Genomic DNA, 12,854 nt, shown 5'->3' with positions numbered 1-12,854 from the left:
TTTGACTTTTTCAAAGAGTTACAATGAAATTTATTGCCTTTGAGGTGAGTTCAGGAACATTGGGAGTAACAGTGACCTGCTGGAGCAGGACGTCCACCAGTTGTCAAACGCTCCTGATTTTCAGCCTAGGTTCCTGCTCAAGTAGTGAAGTTGAAAATGATCACCCTCTCCAGATTCAAACTGTCGGAGTGGCAATGGAGAGGTCTACGTCGATACACCACACAGTACAAATAAGCAATTAGCATACCCATGATAATAGAATATGTGCTGTGTCATAAGACTATAAGGTACAGGAACAAAATTAAGCCATTCAGCCCATCAAGTCTGCTCCGCCATTCAATCGTGACTGATAGGATTCTCATCCCCATTCTCCTGTCTTCTCCCCATAATCCTTGATCCCCTTATTGATCAAGGGCTATCTACCTTGGTCCTAAAGAAACTCAATGACCTGGCCTCCACAGCCCTCTTTGGCAAAGAGTTTGACAAATTTCACCACCCTTTGGCTGAATAAATTCCTCCTCATCTCAGTTTTAAAGCAGCGTCTCTTCACTCTAAGTTTATGCCCTCAAGCTCTTGCTGATCCCACCAGTGGAAACATCCTCTCCATCTCCACTCTATCTAGGCTTCTCAGTATTCTGTAAGTTTCAATTAGATTTCCCCCCTCATCCTTCTAAACTCTGTTGAGTACAGACCCAGACTCCTCAACCAGAATGGAGTTCCTCATGGAATATTGCATGTGTAGTCTCATATATCTTTTGAAACAACGGCTGTAAATTTGTTTGCAGAACAAATTAAATGTCACTACATATACATTGTGAAGTAGGTAAAAACCATTCCCTGGAATGCTGTAGTTGAAAAGTGTCTGGATTCTAAATTAAGAATTAATTTCAGGATACTTGCTCATGAATGGGCACTGAAAACAAGTTAGCTCAAGCAATCAAAAACATCTGCCTATTTAAAGCAGGCACCTGTTGGTGTTCTGCTGAATGGAGCTGGGTAATAGTTGAGCTCATGGGAAATCAGTAGGAGTGGAAACTTTTTAAAGTCACACAAGAAATGTTAGCAATTAGGTGGTGGTTAAAATTCCTCTTAATAGCCTTGCTACATTTTGATGAACGCCATCCCAGGGCTGGAAATGCTTATTTTATCAAAATACTTACAATTAGACTTCGAAATCTATCAATTACGTTTATTTTTGTTTTTAAGAGAAATATTACTGCTTAGTTCAGAAGATAAAACAGATTGTGATTCGCTCAGTTGGCTGGACAGTGGGTTAGCAATGCAGAGTGATGCCAACAGCATGGATTCAATTCCCGAACCAGCTGAGGTGATTCATGAAGGCCTGCCTTTCTCAGCCTTGCCCCTCATCTGAGGTGTGGTAATCCTCAGGTTAAATCACCGACAGTCGTTTGGGACTTTGATCTTTAGAACTCGGAAAAGAAAGTGTAATCTTGTTTCTAATACAGAATCAGAGTTTTATGTTTAAATAATATTACAAAAAATATTTAAGGTATCCATCAAGTTTTAAAGTAGCATTTAAATGAAATCCCTAAGTAGAAAGCTACAGAGTTTAGTGAGTTATCCCAATTAAGGGGAAAACCTTCCATGCTGCATGACAGTATGGGAAACTCTGGAATGAATCGAATGGACCTGAGGATTCTCTGTATGATGCTAATGCATATATTGTTTCTAAGCTGCATATCTAGTCTTTTTTTACATATGGGGGTGTTACCACTTGACAAGTAGATATGTTGCCTTCTATTTCCAAAATAAGACTGCATAATTGTAGACCTCTAGATTAAATCCACATTATTTATTCCCTAAGAAAAGGCTGAGCCAGGAGAAGCTGTGAGCACACACACTGGACTAGCATCCAGAGGTGGCAGGATGCTGGGAATTGCAAATCGTGGTAAACCTCCTAGAGACACAATTAGAACGCAATTTCCTGGATTCAGTTGACAGGTGATTTTGATTCACCTGCAGAAAATAACGCATCCATTGTTAAAATCATAGAAATGATCCAACACAGAAAGAGGCTATTCTGCCATCTTGTCCATGCAAATTAAAGACATCCAGGTGTTCTTTCTAATCCATCTTCCTGCACACAGTCCACAGCCCTGCAACTTACACCACTTGATTTTGTTAGATTGAGGTAACTTGCAATGAATATTTACAAAATTTGTACTTATACTTATGTGGCGTATCCATGATTTTCAGTGAGTGAATTTGTGTTTTTTTCAGAAACTGCCTTGTGTTAGGGGAAGAGAACAATATGCTTCATTTTGAGAACAATACGCATGTATCTTCGAGTACACCAGTATACACAAGCATGTTTATGAATTTCTGCCAGCCTTGACAAGCAGATGAACCCTGCTTTTCTTTTTTAAATCGCTAATTCATCTGATATAATCCATTATTGTAGTTGGATTCCTTCACACCACCATCGCCATTAAAAACAGAAAGCCTGGACATTTCTCTGTTACTGTTTGTGAGACCTTGATGTGCTCAAATTGGCCATCAGATTTGCCTACATAATAATAGGTGACAACATTTCAAAAGTAATTTATTAACTGTGCAGTACTATGATGTTCTGAGGATGTGGAATAATGTTATGACTAAAACAGCTCACTTCCTAAGTTGCAGTTACAGCTGAAAACTGATATGGTTTCTTTGGGCTTTGATATGACTCAGGAACAGATGTAAAGGGTCAATTTTAACGCGACCTTGCTCTTGGCTAGAAAATGCTGGCCTGATTTTCTCAAATGTAACACATGATGAATAGAATTTTATGGCCTCACTTGGGCAAGACCAGAAATTCCCAACTGGAGGTCAACAGAGATTTCCGTTGTTGGACCACCACCTGCGTCGATTCCATGGCAGGCAAGGTGGTAGAGTTCTGGCCATGATTTATATCAGTTGAATGATGCTAAACATTGCATTTAATTAAAACTGTTATAAATTTAAGCATAAGTCTTTCACTGGTGCCTATCCAACTACATATATCAATGGATTAAAGTACCAGTCAACCTAATAACTACTCACACGGTTGCATGAAAACATACGTTATGGCCAGTGCAAATGACTCTCCTTTATTCAAATGCTGACCCTGTAAAGTCTACTATCCTGGTTGCAGAACGCTCAGAATCTAGAAATAAGATATGCCTCTGAGCTGTGAAATATTGATATATAAAATATTGCTGGTATTTACCTCTGATTGCAATACTAAAGGCATAATTTAATTTGCACATTTTGGAAATCACAAAGTCATCCATCTTCCTTGACTGCTCAATTGAATTAAAAGACCTTGAGGTCACAGCCATATTGGAGCACTTAAATTAAACCATATCATCATTGTGCTAACAATTGCTTTCTTTTAAATTTCTCAACATGTCTGACATATTGCACAATGAAACAATTTTCAATGTTCCTATACCATATTAACATGGTTGATAGCATCAGCCTCACTTAATGCTGGCAGATGTGGTCAAATGTATTTCCTACCATCTGTCTCCGTATTTGAATAACAAGTAGTTGCTATTCTGTTCATTTTTCTACTGACTAGATGCTGCTGTACTATTGATATCCCAGAATTTATAATTGCACCACTTTATATATATCTTATATATATATAGCTCTTTAGCTGTGGAGAACAGCCAATCATGGGCTTCATCTCATCTTGTCCCTACATACGCACACTTTGCAACAAGATTTCTTCCAGTTTCTCATTCATGTTGCCTTCCTCAACGAGTGACCCAATTGCTCAGAATTGAACCGCGATACAAAAGCTAGATGTACATCCCAATGGTACTTACACCTATATATAAAAATACCTGCAGTCCAGATCAAGAACAGATAGCAATGACAAATCATAGAAGGAAAATATATGTGTGCAACTTAGAAAAGTTGTTGTATAAAATGGTAACCCTAAGAAAGTCAAAAGGTGCTTTTATTGGTTTCATTAAAGAATCATAGAATTCCTATAGTGCAGAAGGAGGCCATTCAGCCCAACAAGTCTGCACCAACTGTCCGACAGAATGAGAAGACTAAACATAGTCTGTGCTTTATATTCACTGATACTTAACATATCATGGCAAAATTTGTTACAGCATCCAGTCAATTATGTTTCATTGCAGTACTTTATTTTGTACTTGTATAATACTTCTTGCAAAATCGGAAGAGGTATAGCACTGTGCAAATGTTAATGGTAGTAGTTGGAAGTGTCCTTTCAGCTTTGGGTTTTTTCCTTCAATGAGGAACCTGATTTGACACTGTTCTAACACATACATAGTTCTACTAACTGGCAACAGGATATGAAGTTGAAAGAAGAGGGGGAGAAATAGGGACAAGAGAGACAGATGGAAATAAACACACCTAGTGACATAAGTGGCAGTTATGTGTCACCTCTCAAGAATTTTGGCCTTTGTTCCATAGAAACGGCTTGACAAAAAGAATTCCATTACATTTGGAAACAAGAGAACTTCCTATTTTTAATGCTGTTACAATGAATAGAGTACATAAAAAGTTCAAGTTCTAAACAATTTATTGATTCTGTGTTGACTGCATCATGAGTGTGAGGAGCAATAGCAAATTCAGATATACATATTTAAGTGTGCATGTGCAGATATCAGAAGCTGCTATCAGTTCTACAAAGCAATAAAGCAGAACGCTGACTGTTTCAGTTATTACAATCACAAATTCCAGGCCATGATCTTCTAACCAGGAGACAAGTAATGCTGTGCTCATTTTAATGGACATTAAATGTGCATGCTATAAAATTTAAATTTAGTAAGTAACAGTTTGTAACACAGTTATATGTTACATTTTAGGTTTGACAGTTGTATAATACAAGCAATGCTACCAGCAGAACAGTGGGGGATTGAATCCAGAGTTAATTCAGCAACGCAGTTTTCAAACTAACTTGAAGAATTTAACAACATTTGTTTTGATCTACAATAAACATATTCTACAATACCACGCGAAAGCAGTCAACTGTCCCCCTGAACCAATCTATTTGGCCCTCCTACTCACAGCAACTCTATTTAAATTTACGATTTACAATTTGTGGTTTAAATTTTGTTGTTTTGACATTTGGAAATTGCTATTTATAGCCTTCCCACAAGGAAAAAACAATCTGGACAAGGATTCTTATTTCCCCATTTTACTGGTGTTCCGTTTTAAAGCTTATAAGATCAATTCAGATCAGTGTTCTTGTTCCCCTGTTTTACTGTTTTCTCCTTCTGGGTCATTGTGCATCTATGCAGCCCTAAAATGAATCAATGGAAGAGGCCACACCATTGTGCAGCAGGGGCATATTTCTGTTTAGCATCAACTCCCTCTGTCTTCAATTCCTCCTCTTCCTCTCTTACCTCCAGCCACTGTTTTACACCCAATGAATTCTCTCCTTCCAAGGCCTCACTATTGTTATCTGATTTTATTATCTGTGAGGCAGCTATGACATGGCTGGGTCAATGGAGTATCTCTGACCTCAGTGAATGGCAGAACCAGTCTGCTATCTCCTTCACTGAAGAAATTTAAGGATTGAAAAAGAAATAGGAAAACTGGAGGAGGGGGGTCAATTTGAGTCAAATCAGATACAGAAAAATACCTAGCTGGGGAAAGAAAGAGAAAAAAAGACAGAAAAGAAAAGTAGAAAGGTTTAAACTTGGCATTGCTAAAATCTCTCACAACAATTTACTGCATGCAGGAATGAGATTGAACCATTGATGTTTTTCTCTTTCTGGACCAAAAAGATTGATTGGCACCGCATTAACATCTATCATATTGTTAATTGGATACTTACACTCATCAATACCAGATGTAACTTATTCAGGTACACATGTTATTCAGGTGCCAGTTTGCTTTACATGCATATCACTTCAGTCATACTGGTCAGAAATAAACTACACAGACAGAAATCAACAGAATGTAGCAACCATGCGCATGACAATAGCCAACAATATGTTGATGGGTCCCACTCAAAACCCAGATGGGCCACATGTGGTCCCAGGCCACAGGTTGCCCACCACTGTATTAGATCAAAAAGGCCCAAGGAAAAAAAAAATCCTTTAAGTGCCTACTAGATTTGTAAACAACAAGAAGCCACATCAATCTCATAATCTATTACCGTATGTGCATGAAAATTTAAATAGTCTTTACCTCAATAAAATCACTGCTGAGCCAAGCTTTTGAAATCCAGCTAAGCATTCTTAATGGAGCAGCTATCATAACAAAGCTTACAGTTGTTGACAGAACAGGTGTCCATTTCTGTTTCAGAGCAGAGTGTCTATCAATCAATGGAAGGGGAGCAAGTACAGGTTATCGTTTCTACCTTCAGAAACAGGATTAATTTTAAAACAAACAGATCCACTGGTACAATTATATCAGAATACAAAAATATGACAGCAGAAAATATTTTCTGTTACATTTTTAATACATTATAGTATTTTCTTCACTGTAAAGTATTGCAATGCATGGGAACAATTACACAATGTGAATCAATGCAAGGAGCAACTTACTTTTAAAGGACAGATCCCAGTGGTGAATCGCTGCATTAAAACACATCAACACTACATCTAATGACACTTGAAGGTGTCAAAACATTTTACACTTTGGTCTCAGAATGTTCTCAGCTCCTCAGCAAGCTTTCAATTTCTTCAAACTCACAAAACTGACATGCTTTTAATGCTCTTCCAAAACCCCACACTAACAGATAAAAATGGTGTTTTGGAGGAAATCCGGTTTTCATCCGCAGATAAAATGGGGAACCTGACCTCAATGAGAGCCAGTATGCATTTTGTACATTAGGCACTCCTGAGCTGTGAACAGGCCAGCAGAAAATGACATGGGATCAAGACTGGAGAAAAATCAAAATTCCACCAGAAAAAACTCCAAGCAATTCATGCACCAAAGCACATCACTGCACCCAGACAAAAATTTGGCCTAAAATGTACAAGCACCAAGAACTGTTCACCAATCTGTGAGAATGATGGTCACTGTTGAGATTGCAGCAGACCCTGGAACAGAAGCATTGCTCGAAGCGCAGAAGAGGGAGTAAAATGGTCTTCCCGAGGCCTGCCAGACAGACTCTGACAAGAAGTGCAGGGGTGGGAGGTGTCAATCACAAAGGCAGGGCAGTTTTTTTCCAGTGGGAACAACTCTTTCCACTGACAGGGGGAGAAGGGAGGAGGGGAGAGAAGGGGGGGAGGGAGGTGGAGGGGGAAGGGGAGGGGAGGGGGGTTGGGGAGAGGAAGGGGAGTTGGGGAGAGGGAGGGGCGTTGGGGAGGGGGTAGGGAGGGAGGGAGAGTCCCCTGTCTGCAGTGGGGAGCGTGAAATTCCAGCCTTCAATGCAGAACGCCCTACCCAAATGGGACAAGCCTACCTGATATTCATAACTCAGCATTAATCAGCAGATCAGTCATTTTACTCAAGGAAATTATTGCAGTAGAGAATTTGTGAAGCATCATTTTGGGATAAAATAATAGGTACTTCTATTTGAACATCATATACATGACCGAGCATTTTTTTTATTTTTTTAAAGGATGTGAGTGTCTCTGACAAGGCCAGCATCTGTTGCTTATCCTTAATTGCCCTTGAGCTAAGTGGCTTTTTCGGCCATTTCAGAGGGCAGTTAAGGGTCAACCACATTGCTGTAAGTCTAGAGTTGCATGTAGGCCAGGCCAGATTTCCCTCTCTAAAGGGCATTGATGAATCAGATGAGTTTTTGTAACAATTGACGATCGATAATAATTTCATGAGATTAGTATTGAATCCAGATTTTTCTTAATTTTAATGAATTTATTGATTAATTGCATTCAAATTCCACCAGCTGCAATGATGGAATCTGAACCTTTGTAACTAGAGCATGAGCCACTGGATTACTAATACAGTGACATTGCCATAATGCCATTTTCTCCCCTGAATACATGTACTACTAACAACAGATTATAAAGAGCAAAGCAATCCGGCCATCCATCCTTTTAACCATCCTCCATTTCTCACTTCACCCCCAAAACACACTCCCAAACAGAAAACATTTCCTATTAATTTCTGGGATTTGAAGAGATTATGAGCAAAAGTTCCTTAAGAGAAACATCTTAACAACTACATAAATTAAAACATTGAAGCTGTTAAAAGTGCAATTATCCAAAAATGTTTCTAATTTTTTTGAGTTTTCATTGGAAAATGGTATCTTGAATGTTTCTCTGTGGAGTGCAACTTCAAATAGGAATAACACCCTAAGTTGGCATTTAAGTCATACTAATTATCACCTTTTTGTTACATCAATGAAAGGGTTCTATTGTAAATCACTTTAAATATGGTTCAATGAATAAATAAAAAAATTTGTTTAATCATTTGTAGTTTATATGAGCCTGACATTCGAAGTTCTTTCCTCACTGCTCTGTATTCTTTCCATTTGATTGGCAAGCCATATTAATTCATATCACCTTTGCCACCTAGAGAGAATAGTTGTATAATCAGAGATAAAATAGGTTTGCATTTATATAATGTATTTCACACCCACAGATGTTTTAAAACCAGTTAAATAAATTTAAATTTGCTGTTGTAACATACATTAGAAAAGATGTAAATCAGTGAAACTTATGTTTTAATGAAGTAATGTAATAGGTGTAGATGTATATGTATACACAGAAAAGAATTACCTATTATAAGGAAACATTTACATAGTTCAATACTATGCAGACATTTCACCATGTTACCAATTTAGAATGACATTTACTGTAAATGTCCCGCTTATCATTCATTAGAACATTATAGAGTCTTTATTATCGAACTATAAAATCTCGAGGGAACTATCTGGGAATGCTATAGTATTTAATATTTGTGTAAAAGGCAGGTTGTATTTTTTTAAAATGAATGAATGTTCCTGTATTATATTGTTGACATGGGGGCGGGGTGAGAATTTTGCTGTCCCATCCTCCATGGGAAGCGGAGCAGTCGAGGGGCGGACCATGGAAAGGTCCATTGATCTTGGGGGGCAGGATGTTTTGGTTTCAGGGTGATGCGGGCAGAAAATCCCGTTTTTACAATCTGAAATGTGTCAACAATTTAATTATTAAGTATAAGTGGAGGAAAAAATAATTTGTATAGCACTGCTTCCAGTAGTGTCACACACACCATAGCAATTCCCAAGGGTCAGTCAGCACTATAAGCCACTACTTGCACGGTCTGCACAGGTTTCATCAATATTAAATCAGTGAGGAATCCATGAAGGCAGCTGCAAGTGGCACAGTCTGTCACCCGAGGAATCAACTCAAGTCTGTGGAGCACCATTTGAAGCAGGGCTAGGCAAACAGATTTCCCCTCCTAAATATCATTTTACTATGACCTACTTGTTATTATCTTTTATTTTCATTCTTTGTTCAGCTGGATCATTATCCTGCAGTACCTTACAGCATGCCAGCAACTACAGATATCAAGTTTAACTCTCTGAAGACCCTGTTCCTTGGGAGAGTTGTTGGTAAGTGCAAGCAATGTGACCAAATGTCTCTCCCCTTCAAACAAAATGCCAAGATTTTGCAGTCATTTGAGGAAGTAACAGCCACTGACCTCAAAGAAAACGGGCCACAAAAGGACTTGTCCTTCCCCAGTGTACTTAAATCTGACATCAAATCAAAGGGCTTTGCTGGTATGCAGCAGCACTGATGTCAGCAAGTAGGGTAAGTACAATTATATTGGAGTATTTTCATGAACAGAGAATTAGAAATCTTTTCACTGTTAATTTAAGATTTTAAGTAGTAAAGTAAATATATGATTGGTTTAAGCTGAAAGCTAAATTAAAGAAAAATAATTTGTTCAGTCACAACAGAGAAATTTAACATATATGTACAAAAATTAGCTTTTTGGGGCCAGTGAAAGCATTTAGAAGTAATTGTGAACTTAGTACTGTGTTAAAAACCCAGCTACACCTTATTCAAAAAAATTTAAAGGGATTTTCCAATGAGACTAACAGTGTAACAGTGAAAGTTCTTGTCAGTACGAAGTTTTGCCATTGATTACAGCCTGTGGTGTTTCTTAATAGTGCAACCTCTGAAGAATCATTGACAGCAACCTCTGGTATTCCATATTACTTTGCACATGTGTGAACAGCCAAAGTTGCTATAGATTTCAGTGGTGTAATGACAGTGAACACAGACAGTTTCACTATTATGCCCATCACAAAATCCAGACCAAGGTTTTAAGTGAACAATACTGGACATTTATAGAACATAGAAAATCTACAGCACAAACAGGCCCTTTGGCCCACAAGTTGCGCCAAACATTCTCGATCTACTAGATTTATCTATAACCCTTAATCCTATTAAGTCCCATGTACTCATCCAGAAGTCTCTTAAAAGACCCTATCAAATCCGCCTCCACCACCACCACCGGCAGCCGATTCCATGCAACCACCACTCTCTGAGTGAAAAACTCACTCCTGATATCTCCTCTGTACCCACTCCCCAGCACCCTAAACCTGTGTCCTCTTGTGGCAGCCATTTCAGCCCTGGGAAAAAGCCTCTGAGAATCCACCCGATCAATACCTCTCGACATCTTATACACCTCTATCAGGTCACCTCTCATCCTTCTTCTCTCCAAGGAGAAAAGACCGAGCTCTCCCAACCTATTCTCATAAGGCATGCCACCCAATCCAGGCAACATCCTTGTAAATCTCCTCTGCACCCTTTCAATGGTTTCCACATCCTTCCTGTAATGAGGCGACCAGAACTGAGCACAGTACTCCAAGTGGGGTCTGACCAGGGTCTTATACAGCTGCAGCATTATCTCCCAACTCCTAAACTCAATTCCTCGATTGATGAAGGCCAGTACACCATACACCTTCTTAACCACATCCTCTATCTGCGAAGCCGATTTGAGAGTCCTATGAACCCGGACCCCAAGATCCTTCTGATCTTCCACACTGTTAAGAGTCTTACCCTTAATATTATATTCCTTCATCCCATTTGACCTGCCAAAATGAACCACCACACACTTATCCGGGTTGAAGTCCATCTGCCACTTCTCTGCCCAGTCTTGCATCCTATCTATGTCTCACTGCAACTTCCGACATCCCTCCACACTATCCACAACACCTCTAACCTTCGTGTCATCAGCAAAATTACCAACCCATCCCTCCACTTCCTCATCCAGGTCATTTACAAAAATCACAAACAGCAAGGGTCCCAGAACAGATCGCTGGGGCACTGCACTGATGACCAACCTCCATGCAGAAAAAGACCCATCTACAATCACTTTTTGCCTTCTGCAGGCAAGCCAGTTCTGGATTCACAAAGCAATGTCCCCTTGGATCCCATGCCCCCTCACTTTTTCAATAAGCCTTGCATGGTGGACCTTATCGAACGCCTTGCTGAAGTCCATATATATCACATCTACCGCTCTTCCTTCGTCAATATGTTCAGTCACATCTTCAAAAAAACTCAACCAGGCTCGTAAGGCATGATCGGCCTTTGACAAAGCCATGGGCTTTATTGGGCGGGATAAGAAAACATTTCAATAGGGCAGAATTTCCTCAATCCAAACTTTCTGCCATTGAAAATAACTTCTCATCATTTACTCCATCAAACAATTCATGTTTTTGAACATCTCTCTGAAATCTCACACTTATCTTCCCTAATCTAAGTAGCAAATTCCAGCTTCTACAGCTTAGTCACGTAGCAGAAGTTTCTCATTCCAGTCTATTGAATCTCTTCCACATCCTCTCCAAGGTCTCCACATCCTAACTACAATGTGGTACCTAGAAAGGAGCACGATACTCCAGCTGAAGCCCAACCAGAGTATTATAAATGTTTAGCATAGCTTCCTTGCTTATATATTCTATTCTTCTGTTAATAAGGCTAGTAATCCCTTTATTTTAAAGCCTTCTCAATGTGTCCTGCCACCTTCAAAATTTTGTGTACATAAGACCATAAGACATAGGAGCAGAATTAGGCCACTCAGCCCATAAAATCTGCTCCACCATTCAATCATGGCTGATATTTTTCTTATCCCTATTCTCCTGCCTTTTCCGCATAACCCCTGATCCCCTTATTAATCAAGAACCTAACTATCTTTGTCTTAAAGACACTCAATGACTTGGCCTCCACAGCCTTCTGCAGCAACAAGTTCCATAGATTCACCACTCTCTGGCTGAAAAAATTCCTCCTCATCACTGTTCTAAAGGATCATCCCTTTAGCCTGAGGTTATGCCCTCTGGTTATAGTTTTTCCAACATGTAGAAATGTCCTCTCCACATCCACTCTATCTAGGCCTCGTAGTATCTTATAAGTTTCAATAAAACCCCCATAATCCTTTTAAACTCCAATGAGTACAGACCCAAAGTCCTCAACCATTCCTTATACAACAAGCTCTTCATCCCAGGGACCATTCTTGTGAATGTCCTCTGAACCCTTTCCAAAGCCATCAGATCCTTCCTTAGATATGGGGCCCAAAACTGCTCATAATACTCCAAATGGGGTCCAAATGGACCCAGAAGATTTCTCTGCTCCTGCAATATATCTAGATTTGTATTTCTTAGCTCATTTTTTCTCTCCTTGTTTCCCCAATTAAAATGTTTCACCTCACACTTTCTGCATTGAATTTTGTGCTGTGTGTCTGCCTATGTCTCATGTGTTTATGTTCTCCTGAAGTCTGTTACTATTCTCCTCATTGTTTATGACATTTCTGAGTTTTGTATCATCTGCAAACTATTAACCCTGTAAATCAAATCAGATCATTATTATCTATATAAAAGAACAGTTGTCTGAATACTGGCCAATGTGGGAAACACTATCATATAGGTCTCTCCAGTTTGAAAAACAACCATTCACCGGAGTGTAACATTTGCACGCCTCCAGCCC

At 39.2% G+C, this 12,854-nt stretch overlaps 1 protein-coding gene across 2 annotated transcripts in view; it reads left to right on the top strand.

Moving 5' to 3' along the window:
- Positions 1 to 12,854, top strand: part of LOC145356548 (contactin-associated protein-like 2) — a 1,680,587-nt gene that overhangs the window by 1,547,133 nt on the left and 120,600 nt on the right. For both annotated transcript variants that reach the window (XM_080209322.1, XM_080209313.1), the window contains one exon: positions 9,385 to 9,478. In XM_080209322.1, coding sequence (XP_080065448.1) covers positions 9,385 to 9,478 — 94 coding nt within the window. The remainder of the gene's footprint in view (positions 1 to 9,384; positions 9,479 to 12,854) is intronic.

This window comes from Carcharhinus amblyrhynchos, chromosome 2 (genome assembly GCF_965287045.1).
Source record: "Carcharhinus amblyrhynchos chromosome 2, sCarAmb.v2.hapA, whole genome shotgun sequence".
Classification (NCBI taxonomy): domain Eukaryota; kingdom Metazoa; phylum Chordata; class Chondrichthyes; order Carcharhiniformes; family Carcharhinidae; genus Carcharhinus; species Carcharhinus amblyrhynchos.
This window is presented reverse-complemented; position numbering and strand designations above follow the sequence as displayed.